Source organism: Gopherus evgoodei, chromosome 9, assembly GCF_007399415.2.
Source record: "Gopherus evgoodei ecotype Sinaloan lineage chromosome 9, rGopEvg1_v1.p, whole genome shotgun sequence".
Taxonomy (NCBI): Eukaryota; Metazoa; Chordata; order Testudines; family Testudinidae; genus Gopherus; species Gopherus evgoodei.
Genome location: NC_044330.1, coordinates 38,377,943 through 38,403,298, shown reverse-complemented (window position 1 = coordinate 38,403,298; position 25,356 = coordinate 38,377,943). Strand labels below are relative to the sequence as shown.

The 25,356-nt window shown below is 39.2% G+C and overlaps 1 protein-coding gene across 13 annotated transcripts in view; it reads left to right on the top strand.

Moving 5' to 3' along the window:
- Nucleotides 1–25,356, top strand: part of ACSL3 (acyl-CoA synthetase long chain family member 3) — a 117,985-nt gene that overhangs the window by 18,246 nt on the left and 74,383 nt on the right. For 9 of the 13 annotated variants that reach the window (XR_004001965.1, XR_004001964.1, XM_030575135.1 and 6 more), the window contains 2 exons: nucleotides 14,485–14,589; nucleotides 22,543–22,968. Coding sequence is in view for 11 of the 13 variants with exons in the window: in XM_030575135.1 (XP_030430995.1) it covers nucleotides 22,618–22,968 (351 nt within the window). In the remaining 2 variants the exon portion in view is untranslated. Of the gene's footprint in view, nucleotides 1–777; nucleotides 822–4,031; nucleotides 4,063–10,109; nucleotides 10,275–10,414; nucleotides 10,517–14,484; nucleotides 14,590–22,542; nucleotides 22,969–25,356 lie in introns of those variants that run through there. The other 4 variants (XM_030575132.1, XM_030575137.1, XM_030575136.1 and 1 more) reach the window with 4 other exon arrangements.

The following is a 25,356-nucleotide window of genomic DNA, read 5'->3' as shown; positions in this document are numbered from 1 at the left end:
TGACCTCCTTAGTAAAACACTTTGAAATCTACTGCTGAAAATCACTATATAAGAGCTCAGTATTAGGGAGCTTGTTTACCAATTTCTGCAAAATTAAACATTTTTTTTAAATGATCAAAGGTTTCTAGCCTTTTTAGTTTGGAGAAAAACCTTCCAAATGTACAATTGGTTGCAGTGTAGACCATACTGCAGAGTATAATTTTCAGATTGTGCATACTTATCTATGGTACCTTTAATCTAGTTAGTTTGGTAAAGAAAAGCACTGAGGATGTGTAGTGGCATAGGTTTCAATGTGATCTAGCAATGTAAGTATGCATCTACGGGGCTGCCTTCTATGCTGTCGTGTCCTTACTGCTATTTTGAGCAAGCTAGCTAGATTAAACCAATGCGGATATGTCCACATGAACTAAATATTACATCCAAGGTTGCAGTGTAGATGTAGCCTTAGTTGGCTGACAGAATCTTTGCCTACCTTAAGATATTTACCTATTGCAGTCAGTGGCTGTCAGTAACAGGTGCCAGTCTAACTGTCATTTCTGAAATGTTGCTGAACACAGTTTGATCTGATCTGTGCTTCCACTTGATGGGTGAGTGAGTGAATGCTGTTTTAAGTGCACAGTCAAAGGGTATGTCCAGACTACCCGCCGTATCGGCGGGTAGCGATGGATTTATTGGGGATCGATATATCGCGTCTTGTTGAGACGCGATATATCGATCCCCGAATGCGCTCTCCATTGACTCCAGAACTCCACCAGAGCGAGCGGCGTAGCGGAGTTGACGGGGAAGCCGCGGCCGTTGATCCCGCTCCATGAGGACGGGAGGTAAGTCAGAATAAGATACGTTGACTTCAGCTATGGTATCTTGTAGCAGAAGTTGCATATCTTACATCGACATTCCCTCCCCAGTGTAGACCAGGCCTAAGTAACTTGACTCTGCACTGGGGAGTTACTGTAGTGGGATGGGGACATTTTGCGGTTGTTGTTTTAGCCTTCTAGGTAAAGTAACCTCCACCACTTTTGCTGTGTCTGTGTGTGTGTGTGTGGAGAGAGAGAGAGAGAAATAAGACTTGTCTACATGGGAAAGCTTTTGCAAAAGAAACTAGGGTGTGAATTTAAAACACAATAGTTATTCCACACTAACTCAAAGGCCATGCGTACACTACAAAATTAAATTACTGCCTCAGTAAATTAGTGCCGCTTGTGTGTGACTACACTTTCCTCCTTTTGTCAGTAGTGCTCGTCCTTACCAGGAGCACTTGTATGAATTGTACTAACTATGTCGACCTTGACTCTACGCTGCTCTTGGAGGTAGAGTATTAAATTGGCATAGCAGGGCAGTTATGTGAGCGGGAGCAAAATTTAAGTATAGACACTTCCATAGTTAGGTCGATGTAAGTTGCCTTGCGTCGACCTATCTGTAGCGTAGACCAGACCTTACAGTGCACTAAGGGTGCCTTTTGTGTGGTTTAGTTTAATCCCACTTCCCAACAGGGTGGATTTATATAAATCAAAGTGATTTAAATCACCAAGCAGGAAACTTTACTTTAAATCATCAAATTGAATTATGTTTTGAAATTGTACTTTTAACATAAGAACGGCCATACTGGGTCAGACCAAAGGTCCATCTAGCCCAGTATCCTGTGTTCCGACAGTGACCAATGCCAGGTGCCCCAGAAGGAATTAACAGAACAGATAATCAACAAGTGATTCATTTCCTGTCGCTCATTCCCAGCTTCTGGCAAACTGAGGCTAGGGAAACCATCCCTGTCCATCCTGGCTAATAGCCATTGATGGACCTATCCCCTATGAATTTATCTAGTTCTTTTTTGAATCCTGTTATAGTCTTGGCCTTCACAACATCCTCTGGCAAAGAGTTCCACAGGTTGACTGTGCATTGTATGAAGAAATACTTTGTTTGTTTTTAAACCTGCTGCCTATTAATTTCATTTGGTGACCCCTAGTTCTTATATTATGAGAAGGGGTAAATAGCAATTCCTTATTTACTTTCTCTATGCCAGTCATGATTTTATAGACCTCAATCATATCCCCCCATAGTTGTTTCTTTTCCATGCTGAAAAGTCCCAGTCTTATTCATATGTAAGCCGTTTCATACCCCTAATCATTTTTGTTGCCCTTTTCTGAACCCTTTCCAATTCCAATATACCTTTTTTTGAGATTAGGCAACCACATCTGCACTCAATAGTCAAGATGTGGGCGTACCATGGATTTATATAGAGGCAGCATAATATTTCTGTCCCACTATCTATCTCTTTCTTAATGATTCCCAACATTCTGTTTGCTTTTTTGACTGCCCCTGCACATTGAGTGCATGTTTTCAGAGAACTATCCACAATAACTCCAAGATCTCTTTCTTGAGTGGTAACAGCTAATTTAGTCCCCATCATTTTATATGTATAGTTAGGATTATGTTTTCCAGTGTACATTACCTTGCATTTATCAACATTAAATTTCATCTGCAATTTTGTTGCCCAGTCACCCAGTTTTGAGAGATCCTTTTGTAGCTCTTCACAGTCTGCCTGGGCTTTAACTATGTTGAGTAGTTTTGTATCATCTGCAAAATTTGCCATCTAACTATTTACCCCTTTTCCCAGATCATTTATGAATATGTTGAATAGGATTGGTCCCAGTACAGACCCCTGGGGAATACCACTTTTACCTCTCTCTTTTCTGAAAACTAACCATTTAGATCTACCTTTTGTTTTCTGTCTTTTAACCAGTTACTAATCCATGAGAGGACCTTCCATCTTATTCCATGACAGCTTACTTTGCTTAAGAGCCTTTGATGAGAGACCTTGTCAAAGACTTTCTGAAAATCTAACTACGCTATATCTACTGGATTGTCCTTGTCCACGTGTTTGTTTGAGCCCCTCAAAGAATTCTAGTAGATTGGTGAGGCATGATTTCTCTTTACTAAAACCATGTTGACTCTTCCCCAGCAAATTATGGTCAACTATATGTCTGACAATATTGTTCTTTACTGTAGTTTCAACCAGTTTGCCTGGTACTGAAGTCAAGTTTACCGCCCTGTAATTGTAGGGATCACCTCTGGAACCCTTTTAAAAAATTGGCATCATGTTAGCTATCTTCCAGTCATTTGGTACAGAAGTTGATTTAAATGATAGGTTACAGACTACAGTCAGTAGTTCTGCAGTTTCATATTTGAGTTCCTTCAGAACTCTTGGGTGAATACCATCCGGTCCTGTTGACTTATTACTGTTTAATTTATCAATTTTTTCCAAAACCTCCCTCCTCTGACACCTCAGTCTAGGACAGTTCCTCAGATTTGTCACCTAAAAAGAATGGCTCAGGTTTGGGAATCTCCCTCACGTCCTCCACCATGAAGACTATTGCAGAGAATTCATTTAGTTTCTCTACAATGGCCTTATCATCCTTGAATGCTCCTTTAGCATCTTGATTGTCCAGTGGCCCTACTGATTGTTTAGCAGGCTTCCTGCTTCTGATGTACTTAAACATTTTTTTTGCTATTACTTTTTGAGTCTTTGGCTAGTTCTTCAAATTCTTTTTTGGCCTTCCCAGTTATGTTTTTACACTTCATTTGCCAGAGTTTCTGCTCCTTTCTGTTTCCCTCACTAGGATTTAACTTCCACTTTTTAAAGGATGTCTTTTTGCCTCTCACTGCTTCTTTTACTTTGTTTAGCCATGGTGGCACTTTTTTAGTTCTCTTATTATGTTTTTTAATTTGTGGTATACATTTAAGTTGAGCCTCTATTATGGTGTCTTTAAAAAGTTTCTATGCATCTTACATGAAATTTCACTTTTGGCACTTTTAATCTCTTTTTAACTACCCTCCTCGTTTTATGTACTTCCCTTTCTGAAATTAAATGCTACAGTGTTGGGCTGCTGTGGTGTTTTCCCTGCCACAGGGATGTTAAATTTAATTATATTATGGTCACTTTTACCAAATGATTCAGCTATATTAACTTCTTGGACCAGATCCTGTGCTCCATTCAGGACTAAATCAAGAATTGCCTCTCCTCTTGTTTGTTCCAGGTCCAGCTGCTCCAAGAAGCAGTCATTTAAGGTATCAAGAAACTTTATCTCTGCATCCCGTCCTGAGGTGATATGTACCCAGTCAACATGGGGATAGCTGAAATCCCCCATTATTATTGAGGTTTTTTTATTTTAATAGCCTCTTCAATCTCCCTGTGCATTTCACAGTCACTATCACCATTCTGGTCAGGTGGTCAGTAATGTATCCCTACTGCTATATTCTTATTAGAGCATGGAATTACTTACTATCCATAGAGATTCGGTGGTACAGTTTGGTTCATTTAAGATTTTTACTTCATTTTATTCTATGCGTTTCCTTCACATATAGTGTCACTCCCCCACCAGCATGACCTGTTCTGTCCTTCCGATATATTTTGTTCCCTGGTATTACTGTATCCCATTGATTATCCTCATTCCATCAAATTTCTGTGGTGCCTATTATATCAATATCCTCATTTAATATGAGGCACTCTAGTTCACCCATCTTATTATTTAGATTTATAGCATTGGTATATAAGCCCTTTAAAAACTTGTCCCTTTTTAGCTGTCTGCCATTACATGATGTAATCGAATGGGACTCTCTCCCATTTGACTGTTTCAGATCAGATTATACCTGTATTTTATCATTTTCCATCCCTTCCTCCTTACTAGGGCATAGAGAATCTCCATTAATAGATCCTCCCCTTAGGGATGCTTCTGTCTGAACCACATGCTCTTCCGCACATGTCAGCCTTCCCCCAGCCCTTAGTTTAAAAACTGCTGTATGACCTTTTTAATTTTAAGTGCCAACAATCTAGTTTCCTTTTTAGCTATTTTCCTGAAGCAAGTTGATTCTTGTTGGTTGGTAACCATTAAAACATTGTAAAGGCTACATTTATAACTAAATGTAGCCTTTACACTAAATTTGTTGTTCCTTTTTGGTAACCAGGAGGATACGCTATATCTTTTTTCATTTATTTAAGCAGTTCTATAGCTTAACTTGGATTTATTTAGATTCTTAACGTCTACATTTTTTATTATATTTACTAGGTTAATTTTTTTGCTTATTGTTTTCATTAAACTCTGTCTGGGTGGAAATTCAAATTCAATTAAGAATTAACAAAACCAGGCTTTTATTTTATTTTTTTTAAATTAACTAAATGTGCTGGATGCATAAGAGAAAAAAAAAGTTTACCAAAACATGTTTTGCATTTAAAACTAACTGGTCTATTAAACAAAAGAAGTATGATTTTGTAGCTAGTGAATTGAGATGGTTGCTTTTGGTCACTATATCCCTCAAGGATTTAGAACTAGTACTGTACATCATGTTGTCTCTCACTAGTGGAAGAAGAAAACGAGCGTTCCTGCTTTTTCTGCTCCCAATTGGTTTCTTAAATTTCAATAAACCAATCATTGAACTGAGCTAGTTGAATAAACTGAAATGAAGAAAATTATATTCTCTCTGTACCTGGAGAAGACATTACTATTGTCAAAAGCTGATTTAGTGTAATGCCGAGAGACCCCCCCCAGTTGGTGGGTGGGATTGAACTTGGGACCTCTGGAGCTTAGTGCAGGAGCCTCTACCATGAACTAAAAGCCAACTGGCTGTTAGCTAAGGCTGCAGAGCACACTCATTAATTGCTCTCTCTCTAAGTGGTCTCAGTGCCACTAGATCAGACAGTACACCAGACCCAGAACGTGTAGGGATTACATACTCCCCCTAACTGAGAAAGTGCATCCCGAACTTCAGAGACTTCCCAGTTGAAATCCCAGACAAGACCCACTTGTAACACCAACAGGCCCTGGTCATTGGTGGGCAGGATTGAACTGGGGACTTCTGGAGATTAGTGCATGAGCTTCTACCAGATGAGCTAAAAGCGAACTGCCTGTAGGGCAGACTCATTTTATTTCTCTCTTTCTCTCTAAGTGGTCTTGGTGCCATTAGATGGAACAGAACACCACACCCAGGAGGTGTGTAGGTTACATTAGCACTTAAGCAAACTCTGATTCAGTCCCATCCACCAGTTCAGTGGTTTGATTTTCTTTAAAACTTTGGCAGCAAACATGTACTGCTTAACATATTAATTTAAATGATTTAAATATGTTTAGACCTTAATGTAGATTGTCAGTTTTAAATGTAATTTTAAATAGATTTATTTAAAAACAAACAAAACTGTTTAATTTAAATTTAAAAAATCCCCTGCCCCTCCCCCCTTTTTAAAATCATCTATTTTTATCAGCCTTGCTTCCAGAGTGGAATAAGCTAAACACAGACACTCTTAGTGCAGAATAAGAGTATTTACAAGGGGAGCTATTCTCCAGTAGCTCTTCAGGTTTCCTCCCCCCCACCCCATGGATAGTAGATTTATAGATCCACATTTTCTGCTACACTGCAATATGGAGGTTTACTCCATGGAGCTGGGCTGTGCAGTGCACAGAGGATAAGATTTCCATGCATGGGTTGCCCAAATCCTTCTCTGTTTCCTATACTGTACAATTGAACTTCACTGACATGGTACAAGGGGCTGCACTCCCCTAAAGGAAGGAGCAGTATTTGCCTGTTAGAAATGTGAATTGCTTCCATTTATTTCATTGATGTGCTATCTGAAATTTTTTTGTCTCTGGAGTCCTGCCTATACTGGTGAAATTTTTTGCAATGTAGATGGGTCCAAAGTGCAATTGCACTAAGAAAAAAATACCAGTATTGTAGTAATGGTGTAGCTGGGTTCATGTATTTCTTACAAACATGCTATAAAAATGTCTTTGGAGAAAGAAGTGCTTAAAGCACTGCTACAACCAGTCCTGACACGCTGCTGGTAATTATGGTATGAATACAATTGGAACTGAGGCCTTTGCCAGAGGTTTAGGCTCTTTGCCTCATCTCTGCCCAGGCAGCTATAAAAAGTAGTGGCAGATCAACAGCATTTGATTACAAAGGTTAAGAGCCTGCTTTCTGCTGTCAGTGTTTGGGAAGTAAAGCTGTTGTGGTACTATAACTAGAGAGGGAAGCAGTGCTTCATTTTGCAGTCAGAGGGTAAGAGGTAATTGGAGGGAGGAGCAGACAGGAGAAAAAAGAAGCTGACCCAACAGAAAGAGGAGGGGGCACAAGTAGGGGAAGTGGTCAAGCAGGAAATGCACAGGGAAACAAAAACATTAGTAGATGAAAACCAGGATGGAGGAAAGCGATGCAGAGTAAAAATAGAAGCAAGCTACTTACTCTTAAGTTTGTTGGCTAGCTTAACTCATCCTATTAATTATTCAAAAAATTCAGAAATAAAACTTGCACCTTGCCCTAAAATGTTGCAGCACAATTTGGAGGTCTACCTTGTTTTCCAGCAAGTTAACTCCTTGCTTATCCTAGATGGCTTTCTCTCTACTTATATAGCCCCATACATTGTAATATCTGAATACCTTACAAATACTAATACACGTATCCTCAAAATACCGCTGCTGAAGTAGAGAAATATTAGCTTTATTTTAGATAAAGCCTCATTCAAAACCCATTGAGGTCAATAGGACTCCCTAAAGGATCAGGCCCTTTTGTCACTTTTGGAAGTGCAACTTAGCAGTCTTAGTCACTTAAACCTTGCAATGCTGAGCGTAGCAACACCTAAATACCTTTAAAAATCCTGGATCTTAGTGACTTGCCCAGGGTTACACATGTGCAGAATGTGCCAGAGCTGGAATTGAATCTAGATCTTTAGAGTTCCAGTCCAGTACCATAACCACAAGATCTTTCTTCTTGCAGACTGTTCTAAGCCCTTGTTGATGCTTTGAAATAGCACTATTTCAGTAGGGTTTTTTTGTCAGCAGTCAGTTCAATGAAATTTGAGCTGACCATGGATTTGTTCTTGTCTACACTTGGAGGTCGACACAGGTTCAGCTGAACAAATTGATCGAATGATGTTGTTTGTACACATAGGAAATCTCTCACTTGTTTTTTATGGCGTAAGTTCAAGGAGACCAACCAGAGTGGAACATGATAAAAGTAAATAAAATAATATAGAGAAAGTAGATCCAGGGCTTCTGTTCTCCCTATCTCATAACACAACACCCAGGGGCCATTTAATTAAATTTAAAGATAGCAAATTTAGAGCTGGTAAAAGGAAATACTTTTTCACAGGTCATTAGCACATTGAACTCATTGCTACAGGAAGTTGAGGCCAAAAACTAAGGAATATTTAATAAGAGATTGGACACATATATTGATGATATAACTTTGGATATTTGGTAACATTTTGAAAGAAAGACTTTATGTTTCAGGGCTTAAGCCAGTCTCTAGTGATTAGAAATTAGGATAAGAGCCTATATAGAGACCATGTTATCCCACAATTACCTGCTGCATGGTTCTTATATCAGAGGAAAGATAGTCCAGTGGTTAGACCATTAGCCTACCAGTTAGGTGACCTTAGTTCAGTTCCCTGTTTTGCCACAAACTTCCGTTGTGACCTTGGTCAAATTACTTAGCTTCCCAACGCATCAGTTCCCCATCTATAATATAGGATTAATAATACTTGCATATCTTACTGGGTGTTATGAGAATTAAACCCATTAAAAATTGTGAAGCACTTGAGATCTATTGAAGAAAAGTGCTATGTAAGAGCAAGTTATTCACTGAATCATATGGAATAGATGACTGTTAGACACAGATGACTGGATGGACTTGGGATCTGATCCAGTATGGGAGTTTGTATGTCCCTATGGATGCATTTGTTTCTATTATTGTGTCCAGTAGTTCTTCTGATAGTAAAAAATGTCTGTGCCCTTTCTACACAAGAGCTTACACAATAGTGAGAAATTTTCTGGTGCACCTGGCATACATGAAAGTTCCAAAACTTAATCACTGGAGTGTGAGTAAAAGTCAAACTGCCAGGCTGCGTTTTCTGGTCACATAAAACCATGTTATTTTCTTGTAATCAATACATTCATAAAAAAAATAGAGAATGAAGCCTTGAAGCTTAGAAATGTTGCTTGAATGGCTGTTTTGTTGCTGAACAAATTGTTCTGTTTCCTTGGTTAGAGGATCTGCACTTTACTTTCATGCAGAAATATATTAAAAGCTCTGATAAAGACTTAATACTCAGATTTATTTATATTTGTGTTTTTGGTGCTAGTTTTGGTGCTTGTTTCTGGTATTCCCATGATGATCCTACCAGTCCCACTCTTTCATTGCCTCTCTCTGTATGACGTGCTGGAGTTAGATATGGATTCATTGGCACCTGCAGCAGTTGATTGGGCTGAATAATGAAAATAGGGATCATGAGAAGTACTTTTTAGTGGGTTTTTTAAAATGTTAATATTAAGAAAATTATAGTTGATTACTGAAATACAAATGCAGGTACAGACATTAATCTTGCATCAAAATGAGCAAATATAATTGTTCTGTAAATGTCCTCAACTAGCAGAATATCTGTGCAAGACTTGTTTTAATGTCTTTAGGAAAACCAAGTTTGAAGTGCGTAGTAACTTTGTCATTTGTATGTACCTTTTCCAATGTAAACTAATAATTTCACACACATGCACACGGTGCTGGGGAGGGGTGGAAAGTCTTCTAACCATGTATTTAGTTCAGATCTTACAATGAGAAGGTAGGGGTGGAGGAGGGTGCAGAGAAATATTTCCATTGTGAAGGCCAGGTGATGGGGTTGGCAGGGATTGTGAAAGCCAGTTAGCTTCTTGACTGCAGATCACTTTCTCAGGCTTTCCTGCCCTTCAGAGCGAACTCTCCTTACTGAAAGGTTTTAATAAATTTTAATAACCTATGTATGGTCAAGTAGAATTGTTTAAAGCATTTGTTGTTGATTGGAAGTGACTTTGGCAGTCTTCCTAAGTTGATGATAGCGTAGGGTACGTTGCAACACTGATAGAAGCATCAAGACTGTAAACAGCAGATTTGTCCCAAACGCACTCAGTTGGGGAATTCATTTTAAAGCGATGTTTAATGTTTTATTGAGGCCGCGAAGAGTTTGTTCTGTGTTTCAGTGAGGCATTTATTACCCTCATCAGGTTCTGAAATCACTGAATCTATTTGTAATTTGTTATTGGAGGCACTGCGCAGAGCACAAGCCGAAGAGGAGAGAGAGAAATCGGGGTTCCTGTACATAAAGGATCTGGGAGTCGACAGCATTCTAGAAATTACACGGAAATGATTGAGGGGATGGGACCGCGGAGGGGTGGGGGCGCGAGCGCTAGGACTCCTGGGGAACGTGATGGGTCTGAAGAGAATTGGATAGACCTTAGCACCAGCGCAACTTGCGGCAACATGTAAGAAAGACCAGCTGCCTTTGTCTGGGTCACAGGTGGGGTGGGGGCCAGGGACAGGAGGGAAGCGGGCGCGTGTGAACGCGTCACAAAGCAGATTTTCCGTTGCTATGGAGACGCTGCCCGGCTCAGAGCCGCTTTTAACCCCGATCTCCATTACTTGAATGGCAGTTGTAGGAGCTGCCTGCCAGGCTTCGCGGGGTGTGTGCGGGAACGCGAGGGGGCTCCTCGGGAGAGGGCCGCAGGTAAGGTCAGTGGCTGAGGCGCCCAGACCTTTCAAGCGATTGCAGGGTAAAAGATCGTTGGGGAACGGTGGGAAAAGGGGGGCCGGGGTTCAGTTACCCCCTCTAGCGTTGAAGAGAAGCGTGGTTTGACGACCGCTGCCGTCTTCTAGTTCGGAGGTCTGCTCTGCTCCTTGCCTTCAATTTCCTTTCACTTCTCTAAGGCTGTGCTTGCGGCAGAATTCAGGAAAACGGACCCTGTGCCCCGGCCATCGTTTAAGGACAGTGACTAAATACTTCCTTCCATTTCCTGGGGAGAAGATTTTGCTGTGTGTCTCAGTGAAATGTTTTGACTTTGCTAGGTTTTTTTTAAAATAAGAAAACATTTAAAAACAGTTCTAGTTCATATTTCAAGACTGGGCATCAGTTCAGACCTGGTTATTTTGACAAAAAGATTCTTTCCTTAGGACATCCATCATACTAGAGGCCCTTTTTTACCTCATTGTATTTAGAGCAATTACCCTGGTGAAATGTAGCCTGATAGTCACTTTTGTATCTGTTTCCTCCTTGTATGTAGAGACTGGAAAATAGAGAGTGTATGAGATTTTTACCGTAAAGACAAACTGTGAGCTAAGCAAGAATATATTTTAAATCCCAAAAGAGGAATTTTAAACCAGGAATTAGACTAACAGATTTTGAAAAGTTCAGTAAAACAGTAAATTTCACTGCATGTTAATTGAAATTGGTTGGTTGGTTGGTTGGTTCGTTATTAAGAATTGCATTAGCAAATGTTATGGTGGTTATACCTTAAAACACTGGAAAAGTATACCCAATGCAGTTTGCTTCCCGCCCCCCCCAAACCCACAAAAAACAAAAAAAAACGTAAGCTGCTGACAGGTGACTGCAATCATCTCAAAATGTCAAACTCAATTTTTTCAAGTGTCTGTCCACTTAAAATAATAGTTTCCAAGTATTAAAATATGGTGCTGAAACTTCTTAATGTGGTTACTCTTAATATGTGAATTTAGTAATCAGGCTTAAGTAAAACAGATTTGAGTGAATTATCAAAGTAATCATAAATATGGTGTTTCTAATAGAAATCATGACTTAAATAGTATATCTTGTCTATCACTTCATCACCTCTTGGTAATAGTTGCTGGAAATCAACTAAGAAATATTTTGGCTAGCAGCTAGAATGGGGGATTTCTGCTGAAAAATAGTAGAATGAAATGCTGCAATAGGTCACTACTTTAAAAAGGGGTAGTGAAAATGAAAGTGAAAACTAGTAGAGACAAACTTTTTTACATTTAAATTTGTGTATTACAAGTGTTATGTTGACTTGGGTACCTTGGTTAATTATTTAAAAATAGATCTAGGTGACTAAATCAAAGTATTCAAATGCTCTTTTAAATAAAACCTATATTCTCAACTCCTTTTCTTTGTTTTGTGTGAACGTTCATAAAAAGCAAATTAATTTTTATTCACAAGGTTCACTGAATTTGAAAGCATTATGAATATTCATGCAAATGTATATTGGGACCAAAATTGTACGTGTGGCCATCTTGAAATCTTTCTGTGGGTTTGTGTTAGGTCATCTAATAAGGATGCAGAAACAAAACTATGTGAGTTAGGTAACCAGTGATCCATCTAGAACATTGAGTACTTTCAGCAAACAGTAAGCCACCCATAAGCTGAAATTCTTTTGTACAAAATAATTATTTCCACAGATATGGATAATGAACTAATCTGTAAACACTGTTACAGATGATTCACAAACAGGGAAAATGTCTACATTTGCTGACTAAATTAATTACAAATTTAAAGTTTAAAGCAAGGATCAATATTTACCTCAAGGGATAATAAATAAAAACTTCATGTTTACTGAAACAGTATTTATGCATTTATTATGTTCCAAACTCTTCCTTAGCAGTAGCTGGAAATATTTCCTTAGTTTCCGTAGACTGAAATGCAATGATATAGATAATTCTAAAAGATGAGGTGAAATAAAAGATTTGAGGGGGAATATAAAAAAGCTAATTTTGATTATCAAGGAGCCAGTGAGGCAGTAATCTGCATGCATATGGTTAATATTTCAAATCTCTTGACTCTCATGACTTTGTAGGTGACCATGAACTATGAGTATTTTTATTACATTACTTCCTCATTTTTATGAACTCAGATTTTGTTGGGCAGGTTTCTTGAAGAGTGAAGAAACATAGCATGGATGAAGTGAATACTTTACATTTGTAGTCAAATCATATTAGAAGTATACCTTTTTTTTTTTTTTACATGCACACCTGTGAAATGTACTTGATGTCCTGATTTTGAAAACATGTTCCTTCAAATATTTGTTGTTTTTTTTTTTTAAATGCATTTTAAAAAGTTTATCCTGCTTAAAAGGAAGAGAACCCCTTTTGATTTTAGTCTGTCAATGTGAAATTGCAGAATTTCTAACTGTTGATGTAATGTCTGTGTGGTAGGCAATGTCTTCAGTAATTACACACACTTCGTCATTGTTCTGTATCCATTTTACCCCAGGGTAAAGTGGGTGTAAGGTAAAATGCTTCCAAGTCAGCCTGGTGGTGTTTCTCTCTCACTATGTCCTGTCTGAACAACTACACTAGATGCAGGACAATGGTGAAAAATCTCCATGTTTCTTGGGCGTAGTCTACACTTAAAAAGTTTTGCCGGCAGAGCTATGTCAGTTATGGGTGAGATTCCCCTCTCTTCCTCAACATAGCTATGCTCGCAAAAACTACGATGTAGACACTTATACTTGCAAAACTCCTTTTGCTGGTATTGTTTATTTTGTTTGGGGAACTAGTGTAAGTTGTACCAGCAAAAGGAGTCCGCCGCAGGATTTTCTTTAAAAGTGCTCAGAATGAAGTACTGAAGAGGAGGGGATACAAATTTTACTGTCTAAGGCTCTTGCTACTTTGCTACTTTTTGGTGACAAAAAAGATTCAAGTAACAACTGCTGGGATTTCATTGTTCTAGTTCTTTAAAACAGTTGAATGAAACTTATTTTCCCATAGAAGTGTATTATTCACTCCAAATGAATTCAGAATTCCCTCACAATTTTCTTAGTGAGTGCTCAACTCTTTTGTTATCAGTCATCCTTGATTTCCACTCCCCCCCCCCAAGGCTATGTTTAAAAACAACCAACATTCATCATTATTTCTGTGGTGATTCCACCTAAGAACCTGCATGAAGCATTGGGATCCCATTGCAATAGGCACCATGCAGACTAACACCCAGAGTGAGTCTTTGAGAGTTCATTGCCTATAATTTGCAACTCAGTTGAACCATCTTGTCCCTGTGGCATTATCATCCCCCAACAGACTCACCAAAACGTGCTAGAGTAGAGAAACATTAGAACTGGGAAGAATCTGAGTTATAGTAAAAATAGAATAAACTTTCAGCGTAAGTGTCTTAAACTATTTTAAGAAATAAGTTCAATGACACTTGTAACTTGTTAAGCGGAGAAAAGTAGTCCTTGGTTTGGAGTCAGCAGTCCATGTGACTACTTTTTTTTTTTTTTTTTTTAAATTTCAAATTCAGTCAAATTCTTGAGAAAAGCATCACTGTCTTCATGATTCTTCAAGTCTCTCTGTAGAATTGATTGTAATCTAGGATTTCCTTGGTCTCTTATTACCACACAGAGCAATTGTACATTTCATTTTGTATTGCCATTGTGTTATCGCATCTGGCAATTAGCGTATTGAATCAAACAAGACTAATATGGTATTTTTAATACTTTTGTTTTTACCAAGGTACAACTTCTACTAGTAAATCATCTTGCTAAATTTTGAAAAAAATCTGATTTCTCAGTTGCTATTGTTATGTAACATATATATATATATATATATATATATAATTGCTTGGAAAATTACACATCTTAAGCTACATAAGTGATTTGGGTGAAAGTACAACAGTTAAAGTATATTATACTTTTATAATTTCCTTATTTAATTGGGATTTTTCTTCTGTAGATTTCACCACACTTGCCTGTGGCCGCTCCTGTGGGATAAGCTGAGACGGAAGCATCCAGCAGTGGCTTTCACATCTTTACCTGCCATGATGAAAAGTTGCATAAGGTTTCTTTTTTTTTTTTTGACACTGTGCATTTATTCTACTGTAATTGTCACAAGATTAATAGACTCACAGACTTTAAGGTCAGAAGGGACCATTATGATCTTCTAGTCTGACCTCCTGCACAACGCAGGCCACAGATTCTTACCCGCCCACTCCTGTAACAAACCCTGACCTATGTCTGAGCTATTGAAGTCCTCAACTTGTGGCTTAAAGACTTCAAGGTGCAGAGAATCCTCCAGCAAGTGACTCATGCCCCATGCTGCAGAGGAAAGTGAAAGCACCCAGGGCCTCTGCCAATCTGTCCTGGAAGAAGATTCCTTCCCAACCTCAAATATGTTGATCAGCTAACCCCTGAGCATGTGGGCAAGACTCACCAGCCAGACAACCAAGAAAGAATTCTCTGTAGTAAATCAGATCACACCCTATCTAGTGTCCCATCACAGGCAATTGGGCATATTTACCACTAATAGTCAAAGATCAGTTAATTGCCAAAATTAGGCTATCCCATCATACCATCCCTTCCATAAATGTATCAAGCTTAGTCCTGAAGCCAGATATGTCTTTTGCTTCCCCTGCTATCCTTGGAGGGCTGTTCCAGAACTTCACTCCTCTGATGGTTAGAAACCTTCCTCAAATTTCAAATCTAAACTTCCTGATGGACAGTTTATGTCCATTTGTTCTTCTGTCCGCATTTGTACTGGGTTTAAATAATTCCTCTCCCTCCCTGGTATTTATCTCTCTGATATATTTATAGAGAGCAATCATATCTCCCCTCAGCCTCCTTTTGGTTAGACTAAACATGCCAAACTCTTTGAATGTCTTTTTATAAGACAGGTTTTCCATTCCTCGGATCATCCTAGTAGCCCTTTTCTGTACCTGTTCCAGTTTGAATTCATCCTGCTCAAACATGGGAGACCAGAACTGAACACAATATTCCAGATGAGGTCTTACCAGTGCCTTGTATAACGGTACTAACACCTCCTTCTCTCTACTGGAAATACCTCACCTGATGCATCTCAAGACTGCATTAGTGTTTTTCACAGCCATATCGCATTGGTAGTTTATAGTCATCCTGTGATCAACCAATACTCCGAGGTCCTTCTCCTCCTCTATTACTTCCAAGTGGTGCGTCCCCAGTTTACCTTCTCAAAGAAGGAGATCAGATTGGTTTGGCACAATCTACCTTTTGTAAAACCATGTTGTGTTTTGTCCCAATTACCATTGACCTTAATGTCCTTAACTACTTTCTCCTTCAAAATTTTTCCGAAGGCCTTGCATACTACAGATGTCAAACTAAAAGGCCTGTAGTTACCTGGGTCACTTTTTTTTTGCTTTCTTAAAAATAGGAACTGTGTTAGCAATTCTCTAGTCATACAGTACAACCCCCGAGTTTATAGATTCATTAAAAATTCTTGCTAATGGGCTTGCAATTTCATGTGCCAGTTCTTTTAATATTCTTGGACGAAGATTATCTGGGCTCCCCAATTTAGTCCCATTAAGCTGTTTGAGTTTGGCTTCTACCTCGGATGTGGTAATATTAACCTCCATATCCTGATTCCCATTTGTCATCCTACCATTATCCCTAAGCTCATTAGCCTTTGTTTGTTTAGATATTGAGCCAGGCCTAAATTATCCTTAACCTCCACTCCATCCTCAATGTTTAGCAGTCCTACTTCTTTGTTTTCTTCTTATTTATATGGCTATAGAAACTTTTAGTATTGGGTTTAATTCTCTTTGCAAGGTCCAACTCTACATGGCTTTTAGCCTTTCTCACTTTATCCCTATGTGTCATAACTTCAATAAGGTAGCTTTCCTTGCTGATCCCTGCCATCTTCCACTCCTTGTAAGCTTTCTGCTTTTTCTTAATCACGTCTCTGAGATGCTTGCTCATCCAGCTTGGTCTGCAACTCCTGCCTATGAGTTTTGCCCCCTTTTTTGGGATACAGGCTTCTGATAGTTTTTGCAACTTTGACTTGAAGTAAATCCAGGCCTCCTCCGCCTTTGGATCCACAAGTTGTTCAGTCTGATCCACTTCCCTAACTAATTTCCTTAATTTTTTAGTTAACCCTTTTGAAATAAAAAACCCTAGTCACAGGTCTATTTTTATTTATCCTTCCATTTAGTTTGAACTGAATTAGCTCATGATCACTCGACCCAAGATAAGCAGATCAGTTAGTAAACACATTTTTGTAAGGATTTCTTTCTTTCATCACAAAAGTTTACTTTTGAAAGTAAAGGGTAGAATAGTATTAGCATGGTAAGTACATCACCAGGTCAAATCACAGATTATAGTCTAAGAAGGAAGGATCAGCGCTGGAAACTGCCAGTCACATTTCCCCAAGATCCAGAATAAATATGCCTGACTTGCATTGACTTGGAGAACTGAGGGAGAGAACAGAGAGGATTTCTTGTTTTCTCTCTCTCACATTTCAGTACTACTCCAACAAAAAGTATCATGTACAGCTGTTTAGTGATTGTGTGTGCATGTGCACGTGCACATAAGTCTGTTTATCTCTTTAACTTTTCTGCAGTGTTCTTGCATTGATTAGTAGCATCTTTTCCTCAAAGATTTTAACTGATGCTGCTGAGCTATCTTGCATCTCATACTTAATACAGGATCTGATTCCAGAAACAGTTCTACCACTCCAGGACCAATATGGCTTCTTGTTACTCCAAAGCCAAATGTTTGGAACCAGTCCTACACAAAATGAGACAGTCTGACTTGCATTTGGCCTTTATATTCAGCAACTGCTCACTATTTAGTTACATTTTCTTACTTTGAATTTCAGGAATATCTGATGTTACAGTCACTATCATGTAGTTCATATTAAAAAATTAGTCTGTTATATAGAACAAATTAATCTACAAACATTTGTATCTTAATGAAAATGATATTTTATTCATTTTTAAAAATGTCAATATAAAAGTATTTTTTGTAGAGAGGAGAGAAAGTGATTTTTCTGTGAAAACAACAATGTATGCCTCTGTGGTTGGCTGCATTGAGATAAGAATCATATTCATATAAGAATTGCTGAGTCTATACATAAAAAGATGTTTGTTTTTTTTGTAATTGCTACCCCTAGAAACTCAACTTGGCTTCTTCACAGTAAAGCTGGATTCTTTCCTTCTCCTACACCATTATCATTAATAAAGAACCTACAAGCATTTGGGGTCGCCTGAAAAATATTCTTACATGCTTGTTTGAAGATAGTGGACAGTGCTGTGTGCACTGAGCGTCTTTCAGAGTCTTGGTATCCCACAAATCGGTTTTGATTCAAATGAACAGTTAGACCATCACATTGTGAATAAATTATCAGGAAAGAATAGGCGCATATCTCCTCTTGCTGACAGTCCATCAGTTCTGAGATTGGATTGTGTTCTGTAAGGCCTTCTTAATTGCTATTAACCTGGCAAAAAGGGGAGCTGGCTCAATAATATACCCACATGAGTGGTCCCTGGGTTGGAGATAACAGTTCAGATATTTTTCCAGTGAGAAAAAACATAAATATCTGTTTACTTTACCTATAAATATGACCATCTACTCAAGAATCACTGTCCATCAATGGCTATTAGCCAGAATGGGCAGGAATGGTGTCCCTAGCCTTTGTTTGCCAGAAGCTGGGAATGAGCAACAGGGGATGGATCACTTGATGATTACTTAATATGCTGGGAGATCAGCTCAGCAAGGACTTCTCCTCTCGTCATGAGTGGTAACGCCATACAGAAGTAGCCTGCTTGATCTTCCAAAGGTGGGAAACTCCCCAAGTGGACCTGTTCGCTACCAGACAGAACAGGAAATGCCACTGGTTTTGTTCCCAACAGAGTCTGAGCAAGGTCTCCGATGCCTTCCTCCTGTGGTGGTCATGGAGCCTGATGTATGTGTTCCTTCCAATTCCACTCATCAGTAGAGCACTGGCAAAGATAAAGAGAGATGGGAGCAGATTTTCATGATCACCCTGGCATGGCATTGCGAGCATTGGTTGGGCATGCTCAAAATCCTGTCAGCGGCCCCTCCCTGGACCCTGCTCAACCGACTGGACCTGCTGTCGCAGGACCACTGTTAGCTCTAACACCCCAACCTCAGTTCCTTTCACCTCTTGGCATAGATGCCGTGTGGCTAAACCCGGAGGAGCAGACCTGTTCAGAAGGAGTCCAACAGGTCCTTCTGGAAAGTAGGGAGCCCTCAATTAGATTGCTTACCTGGCAAAGTTGTTGACGTATTCCTGCTGGGCGTCTGAATGGGGCAGCTCTCTCCCTCTTGCTCCTTCATATAGAGTGTCCTGAACTACCTGCTCCATTTGAGGAACCAGGGCCTGGGACATTCTTCCATTAGAGTGCATCTTGCGGCCATCTCCGCTTTTCAGCCACCGATCCAAGGACAGACAGTGTTCTCCCATGACATGACGATCAGATTCTTGAGAGGGCTGGAGAGACTCTTCCCACAGGTGTGGGCTTTCTTCCCCCAGTGGGGTCTTAACTTGGTCCTTTCTAGGCTCGTTGGCTCGCACTTTGAACTGCTGGAGTGCTGCTTCCTTTCCCATCTGTCATGGAAGGTCATGTTCCTGGTGGCAGTGACATTGGTGAGACGGGTCTTGGAAATTAAAGCCTTGATCTCATAACCACCGTATACGGTCTTCTACAAAGATAAGGTTCAGTTGCAGCCCCATCTGGCCTTCCTGCCAAAGGTAGTCTCCACCTTCCATATGAACCAGGACATCTTCCTTCTGGTGTTCTGTCCTAAACTGCACAAGACCACTGAAGAGAGTCATCTTCGCACTCTGGACATCCAGCCTTGGTTTTTTTTACTTAGAATGTACCAAGCCTTTCCGTAAATCGACCCATTTCTTCATCACTACAGTTGATAGGAAGAAAGGTCATCTGGTGTTCTTGCAGAGGATTTCCAATTGGATCACCTCATGCATAAGGACCTGTTATGATCTGTTGGGGATTCCGCAGCCTCTAATTGTCAGAGCTCATTTGACGAGAGCTCAGGCATCTTCGGCAGCCTTCCTGGTGCACAGGACATCTGTAGAGCTGCAACGTGGTCCTCTCTTCACACATTTACTGTGCATTGTGCCATCACTCAGCAAGCCAGGGATGATGCTGGGTTCGGCAGAGCTATGTTGCAATCTACACATCTGTGAACTCCTGTGTTGGCCTCCTCTAGGGGTAGTGTTTTGGTGTCACCTAATATGGAATGGACATGAGCACGCACTCGAAGAAAAGACAGTTACCTTTTCTGTAACAGTGTTCTTCAAGATGTGTTGCTCATGTCCAATCCATGACACGCCCTTCTTCCCCATTGTTGGTGTTTCTGGCAAGAAGGAACTGAGGGTGGGGGGGAGCCAGCGGTGCCACTTATACCGTGCCATGTGGGCACGATGTCAAATGGCGTCAGAGCTAGTCCCCTGTGGATACTGCTGAGGGAAAAACTTCTTGCACCGGTACATGTGGCGAACGTGCGCACACACCTAATATGGATTGGACTTGAGCAACACATCTTGAAGTACAGCAGTTATGGAAAACGTAACTGTCTTTTCTTGGCGTCATCAACATACAAGTTCCTCCACTTTGCTAGTGAAGGAATCTACTCCTGCATAATTTAATCTTGTTAATTCCATAAGATAATGGATAACTTGTGCTAGAAGAATAAAGTTTTTCATTAGGTTTTCAAAACATAAATGAGCACATTGATCAACTAGCAAAGAAAGCTGACATGTCCTGACTTGGACTACCTCTTCTGTGGCACCCTCACCACCTTTGGAGATTGAGTTATAAACATTATTGAGAGAGAATTATCTTATCTATGTAAAATAAATACATCTCTATATTTGCACACTTATTTTTTTGTTTCTGCATGATTAATCAGCCCTCCAAAACAACGCTGCAGAAATCTTAGGGCTAGCTTTGCAAAGGGGATTTAGATTCAGTGTTGCAATGGCTAATGTTTCGGCACTCTGCCACATAGTGGAATCCACAGTCCTATGTTAGGTGCCCAGGCTCTCTATACAATGCAGGGTTAGAGTTAGGTGCTCAAGTAGGTGATGTACAAAAAACAGCAAGCTGAACAGTCAGCTGTCTAAACTAGCCAATAGGAAATCCTAAGGAGAGGAGTGGGTTCTGAGCCCTGTCCCTCAAAGGGACTGAGTGCTTGTTTATACAGGACTTTAATCTGCACCACAGGGGTGTAAATTTATTCCATGCTAGCATGTCATGCACTAACTGACTTGGCTGGACTCTACTGCTGAGCACTAAAAGTTCTTTGGTGTGTTAATATAATATTGTTTGAAATAGGACTATATTAACATGCACTAGTGAACTTCTAGTGCACATCAGCAGGTTGAATATGGGCTAGTTAGTATGTGACATACTAGTGCGGACTAATATTTACATTCCTCTAGTGTGGACTAAAAAACCATGTAGACAAGCCCATAGGTGTCATTTCCACTTGGGATTCACAGCTCTGAACCTTCTCCTGGAGTTAGGTTCCTAAGCCTTTTCTTGCAAAAAACTGAAGAGGTGTTGGCCTCCCTATGACCTTTAGCCCAGAAGTTGGGGCACTCACTCAGGATATGTGTTCTTCTGCCTGATGTGGGGCAGGGACTTTTATCTGGGTATCCTACATTGCAGGTGAATGCCCTAACTACAGTGCTATGGGGTGTCTCTCTCTTTGTCTCCTGTTTGAAGCTGTTCTACTTTGTATGAATAATAAAATAGCCCTTGGACCAGATAGTGAGAATGATCCAGGGGGTAGGGTGTTGATGTTGGGTACCCAGCTGAAGGCCCTGCTCCACATCAGGGAGGAGGGAGGGATTTGAGCCCTGGTCTTCCACATCCTGGGTGAATGCTTTAACAACTGGGCTAAACGTAATAAAGACAACCATTTTTTGAGAGGCCTGATCCAGTAGGTAGCTTCCAAAAACTCCTACCAAATCGGGCTCCGCTGTAGAGATAGCCAGGGCAATGCCTACTTTGAAGATCATGCTGGAGTTCTGGCATGAGCTAAGTGTACAAGTGTCACACGCTCTTGGAACTTATATGTGTACCCTTTGCAAAGATTTAGGCACCATGGGGATTTCATTGATTGAAATTTAGGCACCATTGACTTCAACAAGGGCAGTATTTAATTTTGTCCATAATGATATGGTTAGAACCTTAATTCCTCTGTCATGGTTCCATGTCATTAAGTGTCATTACGGATGGTTGTGTTTATAGTAAAAATGCACTCTTTGCATACAAGTACCAAGGATGAAATCCTTTAGGCCATGTAATGCTCTCATGTAGAGGAAGCAATATAGTTCCACTGCATGAACTGTGCCATACAGAGGAATTGCATAGTTTCCTGTGTACCTTGGAATAAAGCTCTGCAATAGCCCAATTCAAGGTAATGTGTAGGGTTGTATAGGGACTTGACCAACATACTAATTTGATGGCATTACTGATGACTGTGTGAGGAGCAATGGGTGTGACTATTTTTTTCACAGGCTCTTAAGTAGGTTGATAGTTCAAAGGTGAAGGAATTAAAGATTGCAGGTTAACATCTATGCACAGAATCTTATGATATTCTCATGTGTAGGGTAGCATGTCTTCAGTTTTTGTGGGTGCATCTGTTTGAAAATTGGACCTGGAAATTTGATTAAATCAAGATATTATATTGAAAAATAAGATTGTTTAGTAAGTCATTGTAGATTTTGGGTGTTCCTGGATTTCTGCATAATTGCCAGAGTAATCAAAATAAACACTGCAAGTCATAGATTGGAAGAGAAGAATTATTATCCCCATTCCTATGCTGGTCCCTTGTGTGATGCTTGATCTTTGTACAAAGGAACTAGGATTTTAACCTAAACTCTTAAATGCATAAATCGACCTAATTACTTTGTTAAGTCTTAATCACAAAATGCGAAATACATACTTTTTTAATAGCACTGCAAACAGACATTTTCTTTCTCTTTCAGATCTTCCCTGATCTACATGTAATCAACAAATTTGTCAAACTCCTGTGTGATCTACAACCTTCACAAGTAGACAAAATGAAGCTAAAGCATACTATCAATCCTGTTCTTCTTCAGTTAATACACTTGATAATATTGGTATACTCATTTATAACATACATTCCATGGTACATACTATCTGGCTCAAGACAGACTGTAGCAAAATCAAAACAAATTAAAGCCAAACCTGTGAAAAACAAACCTGGTAGTCCATACAGGTCTGTTAACAGTTTGCATTGCTTAGCTTCAGTTTTATATCCTGGATGTGACACACTTGACAAAGTTTTCAAGTATGCTAAAACTAAATTTAAGGACAAAAAACTCTTAGGAACACGTGAAGTCCTAAAAGAGGAAGATGAAATCCAGCCCTCTGGAAAAATTTTTAAAAAGGTAAGTAATTTTGTTGTCTGCCTTTAACTAATTTTTTTTTTAACCAGTAAAGACTACTCTCCATTGCAGCAGTTCTAACTAGTGATACAGACTGAAAAACTAGGTTTCTTTCTGAGATTAAGTAGCGATGGCAAAGGTTATAATTCCCTCTTTCATTAATCGCTGTTTAAGACAAATCTAAACATCTCTTTTTGCATTCTTTAGATACCCTCATTTATGGTTCCAGTGAAACTGGAAAAAGTGATGGTGAAATTACTGTGCAAAATTGTTCTCTGATTTTTGGGGAATGTACTGCTTGTTGAAAATCTAGAGATGGAGGAGGAAATCGGTTTAAGTTTTGTATTGTGATATTTTTAGTCACTGAAAAATCTTACTCATGTTTCTCTAAACTTTCATAGACATATATGAAAAAATGAACTAGTATGCGCCTTTCTAATAAACTAAAGTGTAAATGAAGAGTCCAGTTATGCACCAAACATGCAAGATTTTAATGGGAGTTTTGTTTGCATAAGGACTTCCAATCTGGCATCACAGATCATAATTGCAAGGTCTAGTTTGTTTGGTTTTTGGTGTAGTCACCTTTAAAGGTGAACTACATATTTAAAAAAAAATGTAAATCATTCCAATAGTACATTTTGAACGACTCAAATACTATAAATGGATTGTTTCAGTACAGTAGCCTTTTCCGTAGTTTTGTAAATTCAGGCCTCCATTAATGATGATTGACTCTTGCTTTTTGTCAGCTCCTAGGAAGCATGCCACTGCTTAGGGGATAAGTCAATATTTGCTCCATTATTTCACATTATTTTAACTCTCTAATAACATAATTTTGTGATGGTATTATCGGGACTTGCATATATGTACATGAAATCTGCATGCTTCAGTGCAGTTCGTGGCAGATGTGGTATCCTCAATCAAGTGTGTGCTGATCAGGAACCAGTAGACGGCAGTATTGTGCTCTTTAGGACTTCCAGGAAGGGTAGAAAGGGCTGCTATTGTCCAATAAAAAGATTAATTTTGGTGATGATAATCTCTTTTGGTGGGGAACGTGCTTTACTTTGAATGTTAACAGGGATTTTTTTAACAATGCACATGTGGTGTTTTATTTATAAAAGCATGAAACATTGTTAAAATACCCTGTAGTAACGTGTGTGTATACATATGTGTATCTATAAACCAGGGGTAGGCAACATACGGCATGCATGCCAAAGGCAGCATGCAAGTTGATTTTCAGTGGCACTCTCACTGCCTGGGTCCTGGCCACCAGTCTGGGGGGCTCTGCATTTTAATTTAATTTTAAATGAAGCTTCTTAAACATTTTAAAAACCTTGTTTACTTTATATACCACAATAGTTTAGTTATATATTATAGATTTATAGAAAGAGACCTAAAAATGTTAAAATGTATTACTGGCACGCAAAACCTTAAATTAGAGTGAATAAATGAAGACTGTGCACACCACTTCTCGTTAGCATATATTAGTTTGGTTTTAAATTGTCTTACAGAGGAGCTCTAACCGATGGGGAACCTTTTCCCCAGCTCTGGAGATAATGTCCTGGTAAAAGGGAAATACTGTACAGAAACATTTGCTTTCATAAGGAGTGTGTACATATAATCTATCTTGATGCACAGTTCCCAACTTTGTTGGGCTGTAAAGTAAGCACAAGAGCAAGTTAATGTTTCATACAAACTGGGCCTGCTTCTGAGTACAGATTAACATTTTGGCCACAAGTAGTCTTTCTGGGTTTGTTTTCTAAGCATAATTAATGCCATAAAGTTTAAGCATCAGGAAGCTTTAGACTATTCTGTTATGCAAGTAAGTGTCTGGAAGTAGCGGAAAGCTGAAAAATGTGTAGAAATTGACCTACTTATTTGTTTTTCTCTCTAAATTTTCAATCAGGAAATTTTAACTAAACTTGAGACAACAGTTCTTTATGATAAGATTGCCATACTTGATGCTGTGCTGCTTTGGTCCATGAGGTGGCAGTGATGGATAAGATTCTTTGTTTTTAGAATTTCTTAGCATTTTCATTTTATGTTAAGAAATGCTGTCTTTTCTTTAAAATGTGGTATAAAATGTTTAGCAAACAAATCAGACTGTAAAAGTTTTACAAGGTACTTTGCACATTTTTCTAGTAAGACTCCTGTTTAAATCAGTGAGAGTTTTGACAATGAGTTTCACCAGGAAGGACAGCAGGAATTGGCTCGTACATTTTTTGAAATGGGACTTAGGCCTAATTATTGTCTCTGAAGTCAATAGTAAAACTTCCCATAGATTCTACTGTAATTCTCTGCAACTCTGCTGTAAAGAACAGATTCTGAAAATTGTTTGAAGACTAACATGCATCTGCCAGACATACTACAACAAATCTAGATGTAATGTCTTTA